Source organism: Lagenorhynchus albirostris, chromosome 1 (assembly GCF_949774975.1).
Source record: "Lagenorhynchus albirostris chromosome 1, mLagAlb1.1, whole genome shotgun sequence".
Classification (NCBI taxonomy): domain Eukaryota; kingdom Metazoa; phylum Chordata; class Mammalia; order Artiodactyla; family Delphinidae; genus Lagenorhynchus; species Lagenorhynchus albirostris.
The window spans coordinates 27,796,441-27,822,124 of NC_083095.1; the positions used below are offsets into that span (position 1 = coordinate 27,796,441).

Below are 25,684 nucleotides of genomic sequence, written 5' to 3' on the forward strand. Positions count from 1 at the left end.
CAAAAGTGGAAAAGCTAAAGATACAGAGTGTCAGATGTTTTAAGAAAAATGGAAAAGAGGATATTTTTCTATGAGAATGAAGAATATTTCTACATGTCCAATTGCAAAAAAGTATGTTTCTGCTGAAATAATATAACTTAACATGCCATTGTGAAACTACTGGCCAATTCTCTCACTTATGATATCTTCCTGTCCATATTAGGCATTTGAATTTCTAATGCCTGATTTATATAACATTTATGGATATGCCACCAACCAAAAGATACAGAGGCAGTGAAGAAGCAAACAAAAATTGGAGTTCTGTAAATTACATACATTTTTACCTATGTGAATTAACTTCACATTTAAATATACCATGCCATCAATTCTAAATATGCTTGTTGAAAAAAACCACAAAAAAGGAAAGCATAAATAAATAAATAAATATGCTTGCTGAGCGCCAACTATACGTAACAGGTACTGCATATTCAGTATTACAAGGATGAAGATGAACAAAACAGTTCTTACTCTCTAGGAGCTTGCATTTGGGAGTGGGAAGGGATGGGGAAGAAGGAATAGAGAGGTATATAAGTTACTCTCCTAGAAAGGCAAATTAAGATAGTTACAATTTCTAAAGGATAAGATAAAAAGGAGGCAGTAAACCAAGAAATTTTAGGGAGTGTTGCGGGAACAGTAAGTCACACAGCGTACCTGCAGTATAGTGTACATATCGTAAGAAAGGTAGAAGAGAAAGCTGTAGTAGTTGGGATCATGTTATTGACAGACTTCACTGCTAAGTTGATGCGTTTGTCTTTAATAAAGTGGGTATTAGGGAAGTTCCAAGTGAAGTAGGAATAACACTTGTCATTGGAGCCAAAGCAAATAGGCTGGTTACACTGCATAAGAAATAATAAATTACAGAAAACAAAATTACTCCTATAAGCTATCTCAGCTTATAGCTCAGATATAAGCTTCTGCATAAGGTAGATAAGCTAGCTGCTTCTATAAGCATAGATACATGAGTGGTTATCTAGAGAAAACCCCACTGCTCTTGTACAATAATCGATTCAATACTCTTGTCAATTTTTTTTTTGGTGATACGCGGGCCTCTCACTGTTTTGGCCTCTCCCATTGCGGAGCACAGGCTCAGTGGCCATGGCTCACGGGCCTAGCCACTCTGCGGCATGTGGGATCTTCCCGGACCGGGGCACAAACCCCTGTCCCCTGCATCGGCAGGCGGACTCTCAACCACTGTGCCACCAGGGAAGCCCTCTTGTCAAATTTTTAAGCTTCTGTGATTAAACAGAAATGTCAACCAATCTAATAAGTAATAAATGAGAGCCCATGTGTATAGCTACTCTTTGCTTCTTGAGAGGTCAAGATAGTTTCAGAGGTGATCAAATGAGTCACATTGTTCCAGGACCACAGAATTTAGTAAACACACACCTGTGCACATGCACACACAACATACTCAATACCGGAGGATATGCCACCCTAGAACTTATGAGGGCCTCATAAAGGGGGTGTTGTAGTTAAGGAAAAAGAAAGTGCCAGGTTACAGACTTGGAAAACCAAGGTTTAGCCTTGTTCTGCCATCAGGTAAGTGAGCAAGTCATTTCTCTTCTTTCAGCCTCAGAAACTTCACCTGTGAAATGAAGGGACTCAACAGGAATGAGCTCTATGGTCTCTTCAACCTCTTGCCTAATATCAAGAATTTCAATTCGCAGCCTTCAAGTGTGAAATGACAGGCAGCCTGTGTGCGCTGAAGCATTCACAAAAAGACCAAACAAACCAAACAAAAAAGTTCCTGGTGCTGAAATATTGAAGATCTCACATAAAAATCCAGTTTTCTCACTTCTCTTGAAACCCCAGAAAATCTGGCAACACAAGATCCAAATCCCCAGATGGCCACAGTCTGCTGTGGTTAAGCAGGTGCCGCCTCCCCTTTAACAGGACCTACCTTGTTTTCCAGTTTGCCACAGTCTCCACCCTCTGCCTCACACATGTGTCACCTGTCCGACTCTGAGTGACCACTGCCATACACATAGGAGGCATCCCCTCTATTTATTCACTCTACAGATATATGAGCCATGCACTGAGCTAGATGCTGTAAAAGAAAAAAAAAATTAGACATGCCTAGTCAAGAAATAGGAACTCACTATCAGAAACAATAGATTTGAGAGTGGGATTTCAAGTCATGGTGGAAGAAATTATTTCAATTCTTCAAATATCGAAGGAAAGGGATCTATAATCTAGATCAATATTGTCAAAAAACAAGAATATGAATATTTGGTAAAAAATTCAAGCTTCTTAAATAGAAGATTCAAAGTCAAGTTTTTCCCTACATAATAAACCATTAAGTCTACAGGTTCTTCGTAGGATCACAAATGCAGATTCCTGCTAGCAGGCCGAGGGCTGTCCATAACTGCAGAAGCTCAGCCTCAGTCACGAGGATGCTCCTTGACTACAGTCTGATGTGAAAGCAATAGAGCCTGAGATCAGATCAGTCACTGAGGTGCAAAAGCATAAATACCTAGGTACAGAGGAGGACAGTGGACTAAGGTCTTAACTCTTAGTCACGTGTGGACCATGAACCATCAGTCTGGCCACTCTAGCTCTCTAAGACACACCACGGTTCTTTACTCTGTCAGAATTCAATCATGCAGGATTTTCCAGGAAACAAGATTTGCCTTTTTCATTTCATTTGTCATCTCCCTTGACAGTTCACCGCTGTGATGTGTTGTGTTGGCTCTTAAGCACCTGTCACCCTCTGAGGATGTCTATATAAAGGATGCCATTAGTAGTGTTCCTTCATTGCTAGAAATTAGGCAAGGATAGAAGTGGCAGAATGATGACAATATATGAAAGTCACAATTTATAACAGCAAAAGACAGCCTAAATACCCATCAACAGAGACCTGGTAAGTTAAATTATGGTAAAGACATAAAATAAAACATTCTACAGCTATAAAAGAGGATGGGATGGAATGCTATTGAGGAATAAAAAGGGAACAAACTATTGATACACATACCAACTTGGATAAATGTCAAGGGAATGACACCAAGTGAAAAAAGCCAAAACACCAGTCCCCAAAGGTTACATACTATATGACTTCATTTATATAACATTCTTTAAATGATAAAATTACAGAGATGGAGAACAGATTAGTGGTTGCCTAGGGTTAGAGATGGGGCGGTGGGAGGGGGAGGAAGATGGGGGTGGATACGCAAACCTACACACGTGATAAAACTGTACAGAAACAGTCCCACACAGTATATATTCCACGCCATCAAAAGAACAGAAATACAGATCAATTTCTAGAAATTATCAGTAAAGCTTCTTACAATAAGAAGGTACCTTTGGAAAACTAAAGAGGAGGAAAGAGAAGCGGGGGAGAAGAGGGAGAGGGGAGTAGGGGTGGGGGAATGAGAATGGGAATGTTCTATATGACCAGAATGACCTCTAAGACATACTACAAAGCAAAAAACAAAAAACACCATAGTAGTGTGTGTAGCACTCTACCATTTGGGTAAACTGAAACAAAAATGTTAATGCTTATCCACAGAATTTTTCTGAAAGGACACAAAAGAAACAGTCAACACTGGTTGCCTCTACAGATGGGATAGTAGGAGGCTGAGGACTTGGATGGAAGGGAGGCGATGTTACTATACATACTCTTGAACCTTCTGAATTTCATACCATATGAATGTATTACTTATTCATAAAAATTACTATTTTCTTTTTGAATATATGACAAGGCAAATCAATGCTTCAGTGCCTTTGTTCATACATGTGGTCTGGCAATAGCTTTCCATTACTACTCATCCCCTCCTGGGTACTTATTAATGAGCCTTTGTACCTAAGTGATTCTCTTAAGCCTCCATACTAGTTCTGAAAATCAGTTTCACTGGTTACCTGAAAATGCTTCTAAATTATTACTCTTCCAACCTATACTCACTGCACTATTTCATATGGCCTAGCTCAGTTATAGTAGCTGACTATAAAAGGTGACAATTATCTTCAAGCCAAGTGAAAATTTTTGATTTTAAAAGCTTATATGAGAACAAGTCAAAAAATAATGATGATGCCAGCTACCAATTTTTGAGCTTGATACTGTGCCAAGCAGCTTTACAAGCATTATCTCAATTTACTCCTCACAGAAACCTTTAACAGCTGAGTTTTGTTATTTTTATTTTATAGATGAGGAAACTGGAGCTCAGATAGGGTAAATAATTTGATTAACGTCACATAGGTTCTAAGAAAGGAACCTGAACCTGTATTAGGGTCTGTCAATACTAGAAATGAGGAATCATTCTTCTATAGCCTAGTAAAATGCATCTCAGTTTTGGTAACTCTGAACTCTAAAATCCATCTGAAACAGCTGTATGGTCTCTTTGTAGCTGACAACCTGCTGCTTTTACAGTGCTAGCAGTGAGCTGGCTCTAGACGTCTTTTGTTACCAAAATACCTGCACCTTGTGTAGTTAGTAAGATAAAACACTAAACAAAAAGCTGAGGTGCCTCCAAAGTAATAAATTTTTAGACAATCCAATTCAGAATTTAATAGTTGGTCTCCAGATGAGATGGTACTTACTCTGATCTGTACAATCAACAATCAAATTCTTTCACAAGACATGAATCCAACCAGAAAATTTAAGATTTTATCTTTACCCAAAAAAAATTCTGAATTAACTATTGATATCTTAATCAAATTTGAACTTCTGGAAAATTATGTGAATCAAATAAGTGTCAACAAGCAGACTACCGTGTATTATTAATGGCTTTTGATCTCTGTATCAGTCACAACATATTTTGAATATGCCAGCTTAACCCTAAATAAATTGATTCCCAAATAGAAAAATTTCTGCATCTCATCTACCACATTACTTGCACAGGAGTTTATAAGTAGAGTTGAATTGCTGAAGTGAGAGGTTTTACATTTAGTTTAAAAGATCTGAAACATTAAAGATAACTGGAACTTTCCCCAACATCGGACTATTTTGTATTAAGACACAGATACCACAAAAGATTTTAAACTTAATTATGTTTAAAATAAAAATTAAAAAACACGTACCAAGCAGCTTTCTGAGATAAGGAAAACAATGTTAATAAATAACAGTAAAATGCTACCAAATAAATGCAACCCAAATTTGGTCCTCTGTATTCCAAGGACATCAAAGTATTTGTGTTATCAAGGCAATTTCTAACCACACCAAATTTCTCCAAGATATTCCTGATCTTTTTCTTCTATTCTGCTTCTAGCAATAATGTAAATTTAAGAATTTCTTAACAGCAAAGTCAAATATCAACTGACTATTACTTTCTTTTTGGTGCCTGATCTTTTTTTCATTAATCTCCTTTCATCGAGGTTATGTGTTACACCAAGTAGGCAACATTCTATGTTCATCGCCTAAGGTCATGTTAATCTGTATCTTCTAAAAATCAGCAGAGGCTATTTCTGACCCTGTTCATTTTTCCCTCCCCCCTCTTGGCATGAGATCGCAGACACAAAGCCATGGCTGCAAGGCAAAAGCATGATAGAGTTAAAGGGATTCGTGGGTGATCAACACTTCTCATTTCACTGGCATTCTGAATATTGTCAGTCAGAACATAAAAAGGTTAAGAAAACTGAAGTAAAACACTCTCTCTAAGAACATATATACCTCCTGAACTAAAGAACACATTCTGGAAATTTTGTTTTTTGATGAGAACGGACATTTGGTAGATTCAGTAATTAGTAAGTTGGTCTTTGTATAAATGATAATTCTATTGACTATCTTGTGATGTACCTTAATTCAACATAGGAGAGGCGGCTGAGAAAGATCACTACATAGAAATGTCTTGTCGGCAAATAAGCAATCAAAGTAGCTTGTTAAACACTACAATCACCAGAAGTTACTTAATGTAGCAAATTATACATTCAGGATTGACTTGTTAATAACATAAAGCCTCTTACATGTAAACATTCAGAATTGCAGCAAAGATTAAAAAAGTACAGAGTCATCAGAATTTCCCGTTAGTCTTCGGCACTATAATTTCAAGCTCTTGAACCCAAAAAATGATACTATTTGAATGGTAATAAATATTATAATAAATAATAAATATTATCTCTATTCACACAGTATTTCATGTAGGTCATAAAACTAAAAGGTTTTTATTTGTAGCCCAAAAGTAAACGTTTCAAAATATTCAAGCCTTTTGTAAACAAATTTACAGCTTACTGAGTTAAATTACATAGTGGGAATGATGTTTGAGAAAGAAGTCTCTTCTCTGTCTTCTCTCATGCTGGAAATAACTTTTTTTTTCTTTGCAGAATGAAAAAGGGAAAAGAGCTCCTTTTCTGTTTTTAAACAGGAACGATATTTGGGTTTTAGCTCTGTATGTTTCTAGGCTCCACCTGGTACCATTCACAAGAGAGGAAATTCTATGCAGAAGGCCATGCTTCCCAATCATGAACAATCTGGTAAGAACCTGAAAACTTGACGGGCTTAAAGGCTGCCTACCAGAGCACTCTGCATCGCCATACTCCTGCCCTGCAATCTTGACTTAAAAAATCAACAATTCAAGGTTAGCAGTGAGGCAACAAGCTCCCAAGCTTCATGGAGTACATCAGTTTTGTCTACCAGGAGTCAAAGCCAGATCAGGGAAAAATCAAAACATAACAGAACATGAAGGGAGAAAGTAAGAAGAGGAAGGAAAGAAAAGAGGGAGGAGCAGAGAAAGGATCCAAAAAATAAAGAAAACAATAAAACATCATGATACAGAACAGATGTGCTCCAGGGAACTGAGGAATATTTGAAATTGTCTCTACTAGTCTTCAAGACACCAAGATAGAGAAAGAAATCAGCTATAAAACAAAGGTAAATGTTGTGAACATCACTGAGCCTTGTGTTTACAACATGAATTATGGAATCATTGAGCTACATAATATTGAATGGAAAAGAGGTTTTGGGATGTTCAATTAGCATGTAATTAGAACACACCATATTAAAAAAGCAATAAAATTAAGAAAACAAGAGAAAGGGGCTCATGCTGTACAGCCCATGAATCTCATTGGCTTTATCATGAAAGTTTATTTTTTTTAATCCTAGTACAATCAACTACTAGTTACATACAGTAAAAAAACAAAAACAGCCACAAAGCAATGATGATAGAGATAGTCTGCGACACTGTACAGTGGAGGAAACGTTGTCTGTTGGAGTCCTCCGGCAGATCTCCACCTGGCTTCGGCAGTTAAGCTATCAATCCCTCCCTCCCCAAAGTAGTTAAAAAGAAAAATTAATGTCTTGCTTGGGTAGAGCAAGATCCTAATACCTCTTGGGGACACTGGAGAACTTTAAAAAACTAAAGCAGTAGAAACAAAACAAAAACTGAAATGTGGAAGCAAGGTGACACACAACGAAGCTCCATGAGGCGTTGGCTTCAGACCACCTCAAAGCGAACCACCTGGAAAGAAAAGAAAAGGCTGTCACAGCAGGAAGGAACAGACAGAAAATTCAGCAGACCTTAGTCTCTCTCATCACTCCACTCCTTACCAAATCTATAGAATCCAAGCTTTTCTTAAGTCTTATATTTTTATAAGTAAGCCAGGTTGCAGAAAATTGCTTCCTTTTCTAATACCCTGTATTGCAAATGCTGGCAACTAGCACATACTTACTCTTTTAGAACCAGAAAACAATACAAGAAGAGAAGCATTTTTAGCAAAGCATGCTGTCTTCTTTATCTCAAACTCTTCAAAACAACAAACAGTAGGCTATTTATATGACTGTGTACCCTTACCTTAGAGGAGTAATGACTCCATTCAAAAACTAAGTCTCATATATATTTGGTTCGATTGAGGGCTTTTTCAGCCAGGTGACCACTTTCATCTGTGATCTTCTCCCAATCAGTCTGTCCGACCACAAAACCTATGGCCCTTTTCCTATCTGCATCCTTCTTTTCTTCAAGGTCTGCCCATCTCACCTAAAAAGAACACAGCATTAGGCTGGGCTTTAGAAAAAATAAGTACGCAAAGAGCCTCTTAGCTTTCTGGATAGTCTAATGGGTAGGATAACTAATTTAAAGCCAGGAGGTTAAAAACTTAGAAGTTAACTGTGGAGGACTGAAGAAAGCCATATACCTTAAGTTACAGAAAGAAAACTCTCTAGTCAATCACCAAGTCCTAACCACTCCAGCTCCTGAACAGTTCAGCCCTCAGTTCAGTCCTATCCCCTTCCCCCTCCTGTCACTCCTTTTCAGTTCACTGGCCTCATTTTTTACCTAAGGAAAAGCACTAACCTCTACCTAGTCTTCCTATCTTCATTCGCACTCCCTCCGATCCACTCTGCCAGAGGAATCGTCCTAAAATACACACAGCTTTAAATCTGTGCCCTACCTACAGAATAAAATCCAAGCACACAGGTCCCTCTGCATCTGGCCCTGTCTATTCTCCTGCAGCATCTCTGGGCAGTACCTACGGCACTTTATACAGCAACACAAAATTACTTCCAGCTCTCAGAGCACACTGGGCCATTTCTCATCTCCGTAAGGCTGCACAAACTAGTCTCTCTTCCTGAAACGTCTTTGTTCTAACCTGGTCCACCCGGCATGAGTCTAGTCATCAACCCTTGCTTTATCCCTCTTGTCCTTTGCCAATCAAATAATTAATCATTGCTTCCCTGGAGTTACTTCTGGATTTTGACATGTCTAGTTTTGAACTTCCATACTATATTGCAATTATCCACTTACAGATCTCTCTTCCCTAACAGACCATATACACCCTAGATCAAAGACTGAGTTGTTGTTTTTTTCTTTTTTAAAAAACTTATTTATTTTTGGCTGCATTGGGTCTTCGTTGCTACGCGCGGGCTTTCTCTAGTTGCGGCGAGCGGGGGCTACTCTTCGTTGCAGCACGTGGGCTTCTCATTACAGTGGCTTCTCTTGTTGCGGAGCACGGGCTCTAGGCACCCGGGCTTCAGTCGTCTCAGCGCCTGGGCTCAGTAGTTGTGGCTCACAGGCTTAGTTGCTCCGGCATGTGGGATCTTCCCAGACCAGGGATCGAAACCATGTCCCCTGCATTGGCAGGCGGATTCTTAACCACTGCGCCACCAGGGAAGTCCCAAAAGACTAAGTTTTATTTATCTCCACATAATAAATTTTTTTGAAATTTATCCTTAGAAAACAGGGAGCTGGTATGATTACTTTCATTTATGAGATGAAGAGACCAAGAGACAGACTCAGTTGATACCATTTATGGCAAGATTATAACTACAAATATATAGATCAGGGATATTTTCTATTGGTATTCTGATATTTTTAAAATATGGATTCTTACATGTTATAGTAGTAATTTAAAAAATATAAGCAGATATATCCTCTAAAACATGAAATACTTAAAAGAGACTATGAAACTGTGGTTTGCAATACCTAGTACCAAAGTCTGCAGAGACTGTATTTTAAATATGGCTTGTGATTTATTGTGATTGTGATCTGTGACAAGGAAAGGGAACCGGAGCATGCTCAACCATGCTGCACCTGGAAATGTGTAATTGCTCGTAGAGGTACACTGACCCTCCCTATTATCATTTATAGGAATGGTCATCAAATGACTAGGCTTCTTCTCCTCCACCACCACCACTGTTTTTAGCAACCAGTTAGCCAAAGATAAGATACACAGTAACAGCTGTGGGGGAAAACTGATAACACCTGACTCTTTTTAAAGTAGATTTTTTGTGGGTAGAAAACCTATGACTCAATTTCTTTCATGGGCCTCAGTAAAAAGCTATTTTAATAAACAACGTGGGCTTCTGTGTACCAAGATCTCTGGGCCTTCTGCCCATTAATGCTGATGTATTTATTTTGACAGATTCATGCACCCCTCTCCCAGCTCTCCCTGGGATCAAGGGTATACATTTTAGCAAAAGATGACTATGGTTAAGGGGAATGAAGAATGGATGGATGGATGGACAGATGGATTGTGGCCACTGAACAAAGAAACGGTAACCAGTCCACAGTACTTCCTTAGCACAGAGTTAAACACTAATCAATCTTGCCCTGAGTAAACTAACAGCTAATTTTTAAATCTGTAGTTTAAATTCTAAGTCTTTAAAACTGATGCTATATCAACATTATTTATTTACATGTCAGGCTCCTCCAGCGGAGGTCCACTCCTTAAGTGGCCTCCAATTGCACAGACCTGACACACAGACATACAATGCTGTAGAAGGAATGAATAATTACCAAAAACACTAAAAATATATGGAGCAAAATAATGACTTTCAACTAGAAATAGCTTCTTAAATGTCAGTGTCCCTCCTAATCTTCCTAGAGGTACTTTTACTGAGATTTACAATCTCAATCTTTTGCCATTTATCTTAACTGTAAAAAGAAAAAAAAGTTATAATAAAGAAAACTCTTGACCAATACGCAAAAGTTTCAGATACATATATTTTATCCGTTGTCACCAAAAATATTTCTGAAATGTATGAGTTCAGCAAACAAGAGAAATGTTCACTTTTCCACAGTTATCAAAGAAACACAAATTAAAGTCCATTTTATACCCAACTAAGCAAGTGGAAATTTAAAAAAATAAATTATATTTTAAAACCTAGCCATTTTGGTAAAATTCTAATATCAACTCTACAGAACTACCTTTGTGTTACAGTGTAAATTAATCCCAGAAACCTGCCCAATATTTATAAAAAGCTGAATTCTAGAAATCAAGAGACCCCAGGAGGGCTTCACTGGTGGTGCAGTGGTTGAGAGTCCACCTGCCGATGCAGGGGACACGGGTTCGTGCCCCGGTCCAGGAGGATCCCACATGCCGCGGAGCGGCTGGGCCCGTGAGCCATGGCCACTGAACCTGCGCGTCCGGAGCCTGTGCTCCGCAACGGGAGAGGCCACAACAGTGAGAGGCCCGCATACCGCAAAAAAAAAAAAAAAAAAAAAAAAAAAAGAGAGACCCCAGGAAAGGAATGAGTAATGAGTCCTGCATTCCTGGCTACCTGTAGGATTTCCTTGTGCTCTGATGTTGATTTTGGTAAGTGGTTTGAGTGTTAAAAACTATTTGAAGCTGATTCACTTTGATATAAAGTAGAAACTAACACACCATTGTAAAGCAATTATACTCCAATAAAAATGTTAAAAAAAAATTACTATCTCCTCAAGAAAAAAAAAGCTATTTGAAATGAGGTGGGAGGCAAGGAGGAGAGTGAAAAGAGGAGCCACAAGAATTAGGATGTGAACCGCTCATGCTCTTTGTCCACCCAGCTTACAAAGTAAATTACATGGGATCACATACTCCTGACTGAAGAGAGTAACAGTTACCTGACTAAAAATGAACTAGAGAAAAATATTTCTCATTTGGAATTATTCACTGTTACACCAAATTATTATGCCCAAGGAACAGCTGTTTCTACTTTTCTGTTGCCCCAACCTTAAAACTGGAATAAGAGGTATCAAGACAAGTAGTCCCTGCGTGGAGCTGGGCACATACAGAAGGCCACTAACCAGGTCTCAAGACACAGACAAGGGCAGGTCTAGGGACTGTCTGCAGTATTTGAAAGAGCTTTGAAACCTGGAGTCCTTTGTAATGGTATCCACTGTAATGAAGTTTTACTGGCATTTTTATTCTCTTAATAAATATCCTTTTAATATTGAATTACTAAGAGAATTCATAAAAAAGAAATGATGTGTAATGATGATGAAATTATTATTAACTTCATTCTTACTTAGAGAAATGAAAAATGAGATACCTTTTTTTTTTCACCGATTAGATTGTCAAAAGTTAAAAAGTTCAATAACAGCACTGTTGGTGCAAGTGTGGAAAAACAGGCATTTCCTTACATGTGGGTGTATAAATAGGTGCAATCTTTTTGGAAAACAATCTCACAATATCTGTCAGAATGATAAATCATATTCTATGAGCTTGCAGCTTTAAGACTAAAAATATTCCCTAGAGATATACTGTCAAAAAGATGCCAAGATGTATGCATATGACTTTCACCAGAGTATTATATTAGCAATAAAATGAAAACAGCATAAGCATCCACTGATAAGGGACTGGATAAATAACTGATTATTCAGCCAAACAATGGCACACTAGGCAGGCATTTAAAAAGAACGGTAGGGAATTCCCTGGCAGTCCAGTAGTTAGGACTCTGTGCTTTCACTGCCGAGGACCGGGGTTCAATCCCTGGTCAGGAAACTAAGATCTTGTAAGCTGCGTGGCACAGACAAAAAAAAATAAAAAGAACTGTAGGTTTGTATATACTCAAATAGAAAGATCAAGACAGACTAGCTGGAAAAGGTTTATGCAAATCATATGTAATATGATCCCTCTTACTTTATTTTGTTTTAAAGGATATATACAATTATCACTTTTATTGAATCTGACATCTACGTGGAAGACTTAGCCAACATCCTGGCTTCATTACTCTGTTCCCTATCATAGCAAAGCTTCTTCAAAAAGTTATCTACATTTGCTGTTCTGCACTTCCTCATTTCCTATTCTTCTACCATCTGCTCCAAACTGGCTTCTGTCCTTCAACTCTCTAAGAAAGCTTGACTTTTTTTTGATCAAACATCAACGATCTCCATGTTGCCAAATCCAATGGCTATTTCTCTTTTTTCAATTTACTTGTCTTCCCTGTATCATTTAACAATGGAGTATTTTTTACTTCTTAAAACATTTACCTCTATCTGAACTTCTAAATTTTGCAGACCTGAGTCCTATTATCACTTCTAACTTAATTGGTACCTCCCTGAACTTCTGATTTTTCACTCCCAAGCTTCCATCTCCCCTACTTTTAACTAACTCAGTAAATGGCACCACATACATGGAATGCTTATGGCCAGAACCCTGAAGAGTCACCTTTGATTTCATCCATCCTGGACCCTCTACATCTAATCCATTAAGAAGTCCCATAGATTCTCTTTAATACTCTACTTTGCACCTGGCTCTTTTGCCCCATGACAAAATGGCACAAGCAGCCATTCCAAACTCCTTTAAGTGGACAACATGCTAGCCACGTGAGGTTCTGTTCTCCATTTTTTAAGTTACTTGTACATTTTGATCTGATCATTTGTAAGGACTCTTTTTTTTTAATGTGTAATATGATACAGTATAAACCAAACCACTCTAAAAAAACAGCATTCATATGATTATCTGACTATAACTTTCTAAAACCAGATGCCTAAACGGGCCCTTTATCTGTTGGTGGTTATTGACAGTCTCTTACCCTCTTCTTCCCAGGCTCAGAAGCACGAGTGTCATAATCATCAGGGAGCTGAAGATAATCCTCCATTCTGCTGGCAATAGCCTCCCAGTCACGTTTCCTTTTAGTACCAGTTCTCAAGCCATCCAACTTGTCTGAGGGACAAACACAGAGCCGCAGCATTAAGGAAGAGTGTGAGCTAGCACACGACACAAAAACAAGGGAGAAGAAGGCTGGAACACTGTCAGAGGGCACATCCGCATTTGTGAGAGCAGCATCACTTGTAGATCCAAACTATCTTCTTGGCTGAGATAATATCGAGTTCTGTGCAATTTCCATTGTTTATCTGGTGTTCATACTGGCAGCCTTTACATTACTATGTTGGTTTAAGTAACAAATATGGGCAGAACAAGAGAAGGCACTTGTTTCCTGGCCTCCTTATCCTCCCACCCCACCTAAAATCACAACACTTCAGCTCTCATGTTCTGATGAAAATGCAACATTGGGTTTTTCTAAGAGCAATTTCTTCCATTCTTTCTTTTCTTTAACACAATATTAACACCACCCATTAGATGTGCAGTCATGTGTGTATCGTATTATATGAAAAGCAGGTAGTACAAGAACTTAATGAGCCAAGCTAACGTTCAGAAAGGTTTTAGATTAACAGTTTCTTGGGATTTTGACCACTGTGAGACGATTCGTCATGAGAATGTTTATGAGTAAGTTGATTATACAAATCACCACTTTCTTTGGTTATACTGTGAAGTGCTGTTGACCATCCTGAGGCTAAGGGCTAGTCAGCCAAAGTGGCTGGATCTGAATTTTCTTTCTGAATCCTCAATCTGAGAGGCTTTCCAAAAGCCCCAAACTGTAATCAATTAAATGAACAGGGATTGCTGATTCAGAAATTATTAGATATGAGTTTAGGTATCTTCAAGAACACATGATGAAAATGTGTGGGGTTTTTTATTGGTTATTAATTCTGATTTTGAATTCTACATGTGAAATATTATGAGTTATACATATACATATATAATATATATATATTATATATATATATATATGCACTACACTGAAGCACTAAATTTTTGGATCATCTGTAGTTATAAACACACTATTATTGAGTAGGTCAATAAAGGAAAACCTAAACACTTCAGAAACACACAATAACCACATTTCATTTAAGTCCATAAAGGGTGCAGAGTGTATATATAATAGAAACCTTTTAGGTATCAAGGTGGAGAGAATTTGACATGAAAAGAAAAGTACAATGGAAGCAGGAGGGAAGGTGAGTTTATGCTTCAAATGTAAAAGTTATACACACAACTAACTGTGCGTACCATACAGGCCTCAAAAACCAGGAAGATTTTGCATACTTGGTAAAGCTTTTATTTCCTACGTTCCTCCCCCATAAACGCAATATTACTGAAATATCAGCAAGGCAAACTACAACACTTTACAAAACCCAAGAAATTTTTATCACATCACTTCTGAAAATTTTTAACACGGATTGAGTTCAACAGGAACAGTCTTCTAATCTCCTCTGTAAATCACATGCTGTACCAAATGGCTCTAACCTACATGTATATGACAGGCCATATTATACAAGATCTTAAAGAAGTGACACCTTGATTGCACAGGGACATAGAATATGGTATTAGAAAACCAACAAAGTCCCACAAACAGTAAAACTGTTCTTAGTTCAACAGTGTACAGTATTAGCAGAAGAGTAAGCAGCTCCAATACACTTATTGAATAAACCTCAAAGGATTTCCAAACTTAATAAGATCAACTTCCACATTAACATACTTCAAAGGAAAATTTCATATTTCAACTCTAAGAATAGAACATGGCCAGGCAGCAATACAGAAGGGCAGTGAGAAAACTGCAAGAACTCTTCCTCATACACTGGGTGTATGACAGGAGTTACACACCAGGAGTCCCATATTTGCAACATGGAAGTTCAGAAGAGCATGTATTTCTAGTCTGAACACCCTTGTTTGTAATGTTTAATTTGAAATTTTATTGTGCACAACATGTTTAAAGTTTCCTTCTTGGGGCTGAAGAAAGGTTCATACCTCTTCCACATGGCATCCTGGAAACCCAAACACACAGATGTATGGCATAAGGTGAAGGAAGAGGAATCTGGGGTATTTGTTAGTTACAGAAGACGACTGGTGTCCAACACACTCATACTAATGATTTTCAGAGGTTTGAATTTCAAAAGGTGAAGTTTTAAGATGAAGATGAAAGTATAAATATCCAACTTGGCAGGTCACAGAATTTTACCACATCTTCAAAACAGTATATATTATTATTACAGCACAACAGAAAAAAAATTTTAGATATATCTATATATTTTCTAAACATAAATGATATTTCTGAAAATTTGATCACAGTGAACACACAAGGGTTACGTGCCTATACAAATAATAATTGCATTCCAACTGTGAAGAGATGAAACCGCCTGACATGTAGAAGGCCAGTACACAATAACTCATAAGCAGAGACAAATGACACTGAGATGAGAAAAGCAAAAGTACTCGATATGAAGAAGCCTAAATTAGGATGACAACAGTCTCAAATATTCTTTTGGTTTTTCAGTTTGAGAAACCAAAATCATGTCAGTGGAATTTAAGTAGCTTGAATGCTGAATCCCAGCATTTGATGTGGCATGTAACACCCACCCTCCTTGCATTAGGGTGCCTGTGTCCCAGCTGGAAAGGAGCCATTCAGGTGCTACTGAAGGTGGGCCACAGGCAGTCTTCAACAACTCCATGACACCCATGCCAGATGCAGCTCAGGCCAGTTCTGAATTTTTCTAAAATTACACCACTTCCAATTTAACACTCACACATAGGCTGAACTGTATACTGTACTTAATGAACACAGATCAAGACTCTACAATGAGATTTAACGGCTCGTTGAAAGATTATAGGTAAGTATTTTCTCACTGGCAGACTCATTTGTAAATCAAAACTCCTCAGTTACAGATTCAGCTTGTCTAGCTCAATGTATGACACTGCTAAAGCTCAGTATGTTTCCACCCAGCATAATCATGTTACCAAGAGTAATTTAAGAAATGTTGGTAAAATACTCAGAAAAATAAATTGTACCTGCTAATCAAATCTACTGAATTTGCTATGATAAGGAAGGCAACATAAACAGGCTAATTCTCAAATGAAGAGCCTCATGTTTCAGGCTCTTCTTCTTTTTCTCAATTGGCTCCATGGGCCAATCTCAAAGAAGCAAGCACTTTCAGGAATGCTCACACTCCATCTGCCTTTCTCTAAAGATGATATAGCTCTCAAGATAACACAGTGGTGCAAGAGGCAAGTCATTATACAAAACATCACTGTCACAAACAAAAACCCAACTGCAAACATGTAAGAATTTATTTCCTAGATTCATTACTAGATCTTCAGTGCCTTTAAATTGAAATGGTTTATTTAACAGTTCTATTTCTGGATCACTGTCTAACATTCTGCCTTTAAAATGGACTAAATTTATATAAAATGTATTTTCTGAGAAGCAAATAGTAGATAGGCCAGAATTTTTTCCAGAAATTGATACCAAGATTAATGTCATATTATCTTGAATAATCATCATAACTAAATTCCATTTTCCTTTCTCTTTAGAAATTAGAAAGGAAAATAGAAAGTGGACTAGCTCAGGTTATAAAAAAGCATTATCCTACATAATATATTACATAAGGCCTCTAAAGATTATATGCTTAGCTAAAATATTTCACAATCCCCATGTCTCTTTAATTACCATTTCTCTTTGCCTCAAAAGATAATCACTACTTAGAGAACCAGAAAATAGGGAAATGATCTTATAGTCTTATAGGTTATTCTATAAGTACAGAACTTCAGATTTAATCTAATCTTAAAATAAACATATCTAAAGCATTATTATTAAAAAAGTAACTTGTGATTGTTATTTTCCTCCATATTTAATTGCATTTAAACACTTATGAATACTTTAAAAGTTTAGGGAAGGAGATGGTTTATTATTAAGATTTCCCACAGAGGGAGGACGAATGCAAGAATATGTCAGAAACCACATTATCATTTTCACATGCCATACACTAGAAAAAAATCCTAGACTTTGCAACAAAGCACCTATCGCAACAATATGGTAATACTACAGTTTACGGAATTATCTTTTCACATAGGACCTGGTCGTCATCAATGGCTCACATGATCAGCTGGGCAAAATAAAAAGCATAGACTATGCAATTGTGTGTAAAGTGCATCCCTCTGATGTCAGAAACACAGATAATATGCCCCAAACAGTGAAGTAGCTAAATGACTCAAATTTGTTCTATAAATTTAAGATATATTTCTATGGTTACTTCAGCTTTGGAGTTCCAGTATAATTCCAGGAGGAGAAATGCAGAGACCAACAGTCATACTTCATATATTAGTAAGGTCCATCTTTTCAAAAAATCTTATACCATTATCTTAAATTATTTACTAATACATCTTAATCAACATGTTAAATGGTTCTCTTTAGGTGAGGTAAAAAAAAAATTGTTCTGCAATATTACCGTGAAATATTGGGGTAAAATCCATTGGATATGTATGATTTTCTGCTTGACAAAGAACCCCATGTTAAGCAACTCCAATTTTTGATTTAGACAATAATTTTCACCAGTCTACCTTGTAATCTGGCACTAAAGGCAAGCTGGAGGAAAATTTAAACGGAATCTTACAAAGCGGGCTCCTCAAAGACCTGAATTATATATCTACCTCCCCAACTCAGAAACTCTAATTTATTATACAAGGAAAATAACTGCCTTTTAATTAATTTTTAAACTTCAATATTTATTATTATTACTACCACTATTACCCAAAGTATTCATAATCAGGTTCAACTTTGGACTGCAGTTAAATATTTTTTTAAAAAAGTAGAAACCTCACCTACACCAACATTTCTGATTAATATAAATGAATGGATTTTAGAAGTGACAGTGTTTTATTACTAAATTTATCACATATTTCCATTTACTTTAAAAACTTTAAGTGGTACCGAAGGTAGTTCTTTTAAAATACTCTTCTTTCACTCTGTCACAAGACATAAATGAAAGCCAACAAAATAGACTGAGGATGTAAGGTAGGCCAAAAATCTTCATTTAAGCAGAAACTTTGGGAAATTTGTTCTTCTTATAGCAGAAAGATCTATGACCATTACCATCAGGTATCACATATAAAAACAGGAAAAAGGAAATACCCACCTAGCTTTGCCTCAGATGTGTCCATCTCCCATTTGCTTTTCGGAATGTAACCCTAAATCGTACACAGAGAGAAGCTCGAAGGGTTAGAAAGAGACACATACATGCACATCACTTTTGAATTGGAAAAGCATTAAAACTGGGAATGGATTCAGTTTCCACTCACTATTTATAAATATATCCTGAGGGAAAACACAGTCTCATTATCTTTGAAGAAACTGAATTACCAAATTCACGAAACTTCACTGCCCAGATTTCAGAATAGTCACTTTAGAGTGGTATCATGAAGGCGCTTGGCGGCAACTACAGTTCAGGACACACAACTGTAGTCTGAACAACAGCTATATAGCCAATGCGGTAAGAATGTATGGTAGTTACTGTGCTCAATTAATATCATTCAGAGTAGCAGAGAATTTATAATACTAGCTAGGTTATTTTCTAAATACAACTGCTATTATCAAGTGATAGTAGCCATGAGGTCCAAAGAGTGTTCTTCAAGACAGTTACTTTATATTCCAGTATACTTTTAGATACTCAAAAGAAGGGAGAAAACTTGGTATCACTGAACACAATTATGAAGTTCAACTTCATTTTAAAATGACTCAATCCATTTACCAGTTAGATCTTACAAAGACTAATTTTACTGAATCAATTTCAGAGCATTACTTTTTCATCAGTTGGAAACTAGATTATTATTTCTGATGTCTTTTAAAAAATTACATCTTTCTATTATATGAAAACCCAGAAATCTCCACAGGCAATTTATATCTTATTTAATAAAATAACTGGGTGGTTTATTTCAAACGAAGTCCTACATAAGATTTTCAAATTTCACAATGTACCTATTTAGCTATGTAGTAAGCCTTTCAGTTTATTCACCTAGCAAGTGTATGCTTTTTCCACATAATTCACTGATTCCCCCTTTCCTTCATTTGGACTCTGTTCTCTATTAGGTATTAACATACAGAACTTTAATATTAGGTTAGGACTTATTATATAGGACAGGTTCATCAAAGGTGTCAGCATCTTCTTTTAAGAATCCATATATCTTTCTACTATTGGGAATGTTCAAGTTCATAGAATAGACTGACACACGGGTAAAGCTGGAAAGTATGTTGAACACTTCATGACAATAGCTTCTGTGTAAGAGTGTACTAGAGTATCATCATTTTCCAGGAAATCTACACGTTTTATACATTTCTAGTCTTTAAGCCAGACTAATAATTCAATTTCAACTAATTAGGCAGTATTTCAGATTATAAATTATACCATCCTTTCCAAATACATGTTTAGAACAAACCAAGACAAAGGCTGAAATGATGGTGCTAAAAGTTTAGTACTGATGGAATTTGTACAGTTGTATCTCAAAAACTCATCTGAAAACCTTAAACATCACTAGAATAATATATTTATAAATTCTGAGTCAGATCTATGAGGTTCACTGAAGCACTAAAGAAGACAAAATATCATACCAATGATCCCCCCAAAGGAGTCTCTTAACCAAGAAAAGTTTGGATTTCACCCAGCTATAGTAATCAGTACAGAGTAGAAAATGTAAAGTTCAGTGAAAATTCCATTAAAATGGTCTGAATGACACAAGACTTGCTCTTAACCCTTTCCAAGGGTCAATTCTCCAAGAATCTTTTACTCTTGGAATAGAACCCAACAGTAGAAGATCTCGATTCTGCATTTTGAAAAAAGGTTAAGAGAAGGTTTATAACATAAAGATAAGCAAAATGAGTACATTAATTTCCCCCTGCTGGAACCATCTTTTTCTTCCTTAAAACTTAAAATCATTTTCTCACTGTTTGAAATATTAGGCTACTTGGAAATAAAAGAGAGAGTTCAGCAGGGTAGAGTTCTAAGGCTTCATTGCCATGTTTCTGATGAAAAAATATAGTATTACAGTGTGTTTCACTTTTAAAAATAATAGTACATTCAATTAAAAGTTCCAAGTTTTGACCTACACCTAAGCAAGTCAGATGTTATGAACCATATGCTGAACTGAAATCTCCACAAAAGGAAGACAGAGCTTCAGAAAGCTAACATTAGAGACTTCTCACATGATCGATTGCTAGTACACACGCTGCCAAGTAGCTAAACTGGTCATTAGCCATATTCCAGGACAGCGTGGACCTTTAAGTGAATTTCCTGCCTACGTCTTAGATCATGTATGTCAAAATACAACCTAATTAATAAAAATACTTTGTTTAAAGAAAAAAAAACATAGGAGACTCAAATGCCATTAACTTTAAAGCTTATTTTTTAATCCACATATGAAATCTAGGAATGTAGAGATTGACACCATCTCTATGCAAACACACAGTTTCTATTCAGAGTCCTCTATAACACACATGGGTTGATGGGACCACTCCTTAGAGAGAATGTATTCTCTAGGGGTTAGGAATCAGGGTTCTCGCTTTGCACATTTTCAGAAGAATATGAAAAGCAGCTTTAGCAAGGGCTGAAGTATTAAATAAAACAAATAATATTTTGAATTTAAAAAGCAACACTATTCCAAGGCACTGCTAATCTCTGTACCCCATTAGCAAACACTGAAAATAACGTAAGTCTATAGGTCGCATATTCTTGAATGACAGGGTAAAGGCAGACATCACTACAGAGGTGTGATCAAAAGCATTTACAGTAGGTACACGGGATCTTTGAATTCGCACTACGTAAGCCTTTAATCAGCCTAAGCAAAATGCATTGCCTACACAGTCAAATCATTTTCCCCATCACTTAATAGGATAAAATGTGGAAGAACAAATCCAGCAGTCAGTGGCAACCCTCTGCCTCCTCATTCAATAAGTTCTTCTGCCTCAGTTTATAGAAAATCAATTTTGAGCTCTTATAGCGAAGAAGAGACAATTATGCATACATTGGGTAGGCTGTACCACGTATCTGCTGGAATGTAAGAATACCCTTTCAAATGTAATCGATTTTCTTAAAAAGTGTATTCCCCTAGAGCCACCCACAAATAGATGAGTGAGTACAAGGGTAAGTTTCTTAGCATTTTAAAAATTTTCTTGTAACAACACAGTAGAGGGTTCTTTTCCTTTGGTCAGGGGAAAAACAAAAAGTATCCAAAAGTCTCCTTGAAGATGATTATGGGAACTTTTACCATTAAGGTGCAATATCAACAATAGTCATCTGATCACAGAGCTGAATTTAAACCCTTAAGAATTTTAATAAAGAGACACTTTGTTCAAAGTGGTTGTTCTGTCTCCTACCAGTTCGCTTTCCTCTTCCTCTGCATCTTTCTTTTCATCCTTCTGTTCTTCAATATTTGCATCAAAATCTTCCATCTCCACCTACAATACCACAATAATCACACACAAAAAGACTGAGTTAACATCTAGGAAAATGTTGAGTCCCTCACTGAGATATGAAATGAGCACAGTTGCCCAGAGCAAGACACACAGACTTGCTGTTACATGCTAAGTAATTTCTAACACCCTAAACTTTGAAACAGAACTGACAGACAAGATGATATTCCTGCTTTTCATTTTCCTGGGATATCCATCTTTGTAATTCTCTATGAAGTTGAGTACAATGATCTAAATTGATGGTTATCTGTTTTGAATGACAATGGATTACTAGGATTTCTTTTTAAAACCTTTAGCAAGTATTTTTTCAATCAAGTAAAACAGGTATGATTCAAATTTCAAAATGTAAGAAAGGGTATAGTGAAAAGTCAGATGATAATAGCTTGGCCCAGAATAGTAGCAATACAAATAGAGAGTAGATAAATCAGAGAAGTATTTATAAGGTAAAACTGACAAAACTTGTAGACTGACTACATGGTGGAGGGGTAGAATCAAACACTGGTACAAGGGGAAAGTAAAGAGTCAAAGATAATGGAGAGTAGAGAGTCAGGGTTTCAGCAACCAAGTGGACTGATGGATCTAATTACTAAAATAGAGAATGTGAGAAGAGGAACAGGTTTGGATGAATTACATATTGAATAGGTTGAGTCTGAGGTGTACTAAGATAATACATATTTTTTGGTAGAGAATTTGGAAAATAATGGTAGAATTATAAAAATCACCCACAACCCCTCCACACAGATATAATTACTGTTAAGATATTGATGAAATTCATACCAGCCTTTACAATTTAATATTAAGGGCATAGAAGTGGCAATCCAAGGTACCAAAAAGCCTGATTATCGATACAGAATGTGCAGATTGAATATAGAGCCTAGGATAGAGCCCTAAAGAACTCCAGCATTTAAGGACTGGGTAGCAAGAGAAGCCAGCAAAGGAGACTGAAAAGGGATGGCCAGAGATGCAAGAGGAAAACCAGGAGAAGGCAGACTCACAGAAGCCAAGAGAAAAATGGGTTCAAGAAAGTGGACATGGTCAACCATGTCGTATGTGGCTGCAAAATTAAGCAAGAGAAGTGAGAATTGTCCATTGCCATGGAAATCTTTGGTGAGAGAGTCTCTAGAGAATGGCTGGGGCAGAAGCCAGAGGAAATGGGATGAAGAGTGGCATGGGAGGTAAAAACACATAAAAATACAGTGACAACATTGAGTACAGATAACTCATTCACAGGAAGAGGTCAAATGAAACAGAAGTATATAACTGATTAAAAGAGAAAAATCTCCCCTTTTCCATAATAAAGATTTATTTATTTCAAACTAGTAATTGATTTAGACAAGAATTCGCAATCTGTGAAAATCTGTCGGGGAACAGGATATTAACAGTATCAAAGTATCTCCCTACAGATTACTTATTAGGAAGAGAAAAATGCAGAAAAATTTGATGGATATCACCTGAACCAAGTGATCAACACTTAAATCACCAATAATGAAATAAGACGACATCATATGACCCCTGATATGATGCAGTGAGAACACAATGTCCCTTATGTAGAATTCCTGCTAATGTTTAACCTAAAGCTAATCATGACAAACCCAAATTGAGGGGCATTCTACAAAACAGCTAAGTGGCCTCTACTCTTCAAAAATTTTTTGTCTTTCATGACAATGACATAGCTGAGAAACCATTTTTTGTATTAAAGGACTGGATCCTGGATTTTAAGAAATTCTTATAAAGCACAGTATGGGAACAACTGGTGAAATATGAATATGGACTGTATATGAAAGAATTCAGGAAATTTATATTACCTAATATAGTATCTTATCAATGTTAAATTTCTTATATTTGATAATTGAGTCTTCTAGTTTTGTAAGAGAATGCCCTTGTTCTTGGGAGATATCTACTGAAATATTTAGGGCTAAAGGGTTTATGAGGTCTGCATTTTAACTCTCAAATGGTTCCACAGTAAGAGGAATAGTAGTAGTACTAGTAGCAGTAGCAGTAGCAGTAGTAACAAGAAGAGGAAGAAGAAATCTAAATAGAGAAAAATGAGACAAAATATTAACAACTGGTGAATCTCAACGAAAGTCATGCAGGTGTTCTTATATTGGGTTGCCCAAAACGTTTGTTAGGGTTTTCCATTACGGAAAAACCCAAACGAACATTCTGGCCAACGCAATACTATACGTGCCATTTTCTGTCATTTAAATTTTTTTCAAAATAAAAAAAGGCGGAAAAAGAGGTCGCTTTTGCACTGCTTTCGAGCCAAAGGACGCTCACCTCTTCAATAGCAGCATCTTGCAGCAAAGAACGAATGTCCAGACGCATCATATGACGAGGCGCCGTTTCCCAGTGATCAGCCATCTAATTGAGAGATTCAGGAGGTCACGTTATCTCTGGAAACTACTCAAAGAAAGACCAAGAGAATATCCAAGACAAATTTAACTAATACTGTGAAGTCTAACAGGCTAGTTCCAGGAAGAGCTAGGACACCTCGTACCCTTAGATACAAAGGGTAAGAAACATTTACTGAAGCAGGTAGAAAATATATTTTGAAAGTAAAGGGGATAAATAAGAATTTCCAGACAACAGTGATGAAACAGGCAAAATGAAGTTTAGAATATTACACCCTCTGTGCTTCAAAAAAATCACCTTATTTATTTCTTTAAGCTTTCTTCCATGAATATTCCTCTTGCTACAAGTCTGGTTATCTGCACTCATTTCAGCCAAATACACCTAAGAAAGAATGAATAATGATTAGGCAAACAAATGCAGCACTTACATGATAACATAAAGTACTCTAAAGTTCTTTTAAATCTATACCTCAAATCCCTTGGTTTTTGCTGCACTCCAAAACTGGTCAAAATGTCTAACTCTGTCATTGATGGCATCCAGGATGATGAAAGGGAAAAAGCCATCATCCAGAGTCTTTTTGAAAGTTTTGAACATGCTGGTGCGGTAGGTTTCCTCCATCTCAGCTTCATATTCATATTCCATTACCTAAGATCCCCCCAAAGAGATATGGAGTTAGCAAAAGCAAAGAATCATCTTAAATCTCTTCCCTTGTTAGCATTTGGATACAGACAAGTTTCTAGTCTTTCCTTCATACCTGAGTACTAAAGTTTGTGTTCAAAACATCCACGTTTCTCTCTGAACATGTTTTCCTTTCAATGCTATTTATGAATCAGGATGTAATCTGAGAGGAATATACCATACCTTTTTTTTCACTTTCTTTCCAGAATCTGGATCTTTTTCTTCTTTTTCCACTTCAGCAATGAAGTAATCATCCAGGCTTAGAACTCTGGGTGCAGGTCCTCCAAATTCTACCTCCTTATCCTGAGAATCATATATTCAAGAAAGTTAAAGAGAATTTATGGAATAAGTTAATAAATGTGCACAAAGTTTTTCCTGTGGCTAAATACCACGCAATCTTCTTGTGGTTTCAAATCAAGCAGGGGCAAAGTATCTGCCTAAGCAGATCAAAATTTATGATATAGCATCTATCAGATGGGCCAACTAGAATGGATCAAATGGGAAAAAGCTGTATCAATATCATATAACTTGCTAAGAAAGCAAGTGGCTAACAAAAGCAACTGATTCTTTCACTTTCCCATACTCACTCGAATAAGTTTCGCAACATGTGTCTTTCCACTGCCAGGCAATCCTCTCATTATAACAACAATCTGAAACACAACGAAAAAAAAAATCACCCAGGGAAGATTTTATTTCACAGTGAGATCTTAGAGTTAACAATGACCTATCATTCTCCAGGACAGACCATATGATAGGCCATGAAACAAACCTTAATACATTTGAGAGCATAGGAATAATACAAAGCATGTCTCTGACCACAATGGAGTAAAATTAAAAATTTGGGAAATTCACAAGTATGTAGAAAGTAAACACCATACTCCTAAATAACCAGTGGGTCAAAGAAGAAGTCAAAAGAAA

The 25,684-nt window shown here is 36.8% G+C and overlaps 1 protein-coding gene across 4 annotated transcripts in view; it reads right to left on the bottom strand.

Moving 5' to 3' along the window:
• Positions 1-7,026: 7,026 nt before the first annotated feature.
• YLPM1 (YLP motif containing 1) overlaps positions 7,027-25,684 on the bottom strand; it is a 67,600-nt gene continuing 48,942 nt past the window's right edge. For 3 of the 4 annotated variants that reach the window (XM_060137317.1, XM_060137275.1, XM_060137381.1), the window contains exons 12-21: positions 25,354-25,416; positions 24,950-25,069; positions 24,557-24,733; positions 24,386-24,469; positions 24,014-24,097; positions 21,641-21,721; positions 18,411-18,462; positions 13,196-13,326; positions 7,758-7,940; positions 7,027-7,424 (exon numbers count right to left, since the gene is read on the bottom strand). In XM_060137317.1, the coding sequence (XP_059993300.1) occupies positions 7,794-7,940; positions 13,196-13,326; positions 18,411-18,462; positions 21,641-21,721; positions 24,014-24,097; positions 24,386-24,469; positions 24,557-24,733; positions 24,950-25,069; positions 25,354-25,416 (939 nt within the window). In that variant the 3' untranslated portion in view covers positions 7,027-7,424; positions 7,758-7,793. Of the gene's footprint in view, positions 7,425-7,757; positions 7,941-13,195; positions 13,327-18,410; positions 18,463-21,640; positions 21,722-24,013; positions 24,098-24,385; positions 24,470-24,556; positions 24,734-24,949; positions 25,070-25,353; positions 25,417-25,684 lie in introns of those variants that run through there. The other variant, XR_009538420.1, reaches the window with a different exon arrangement.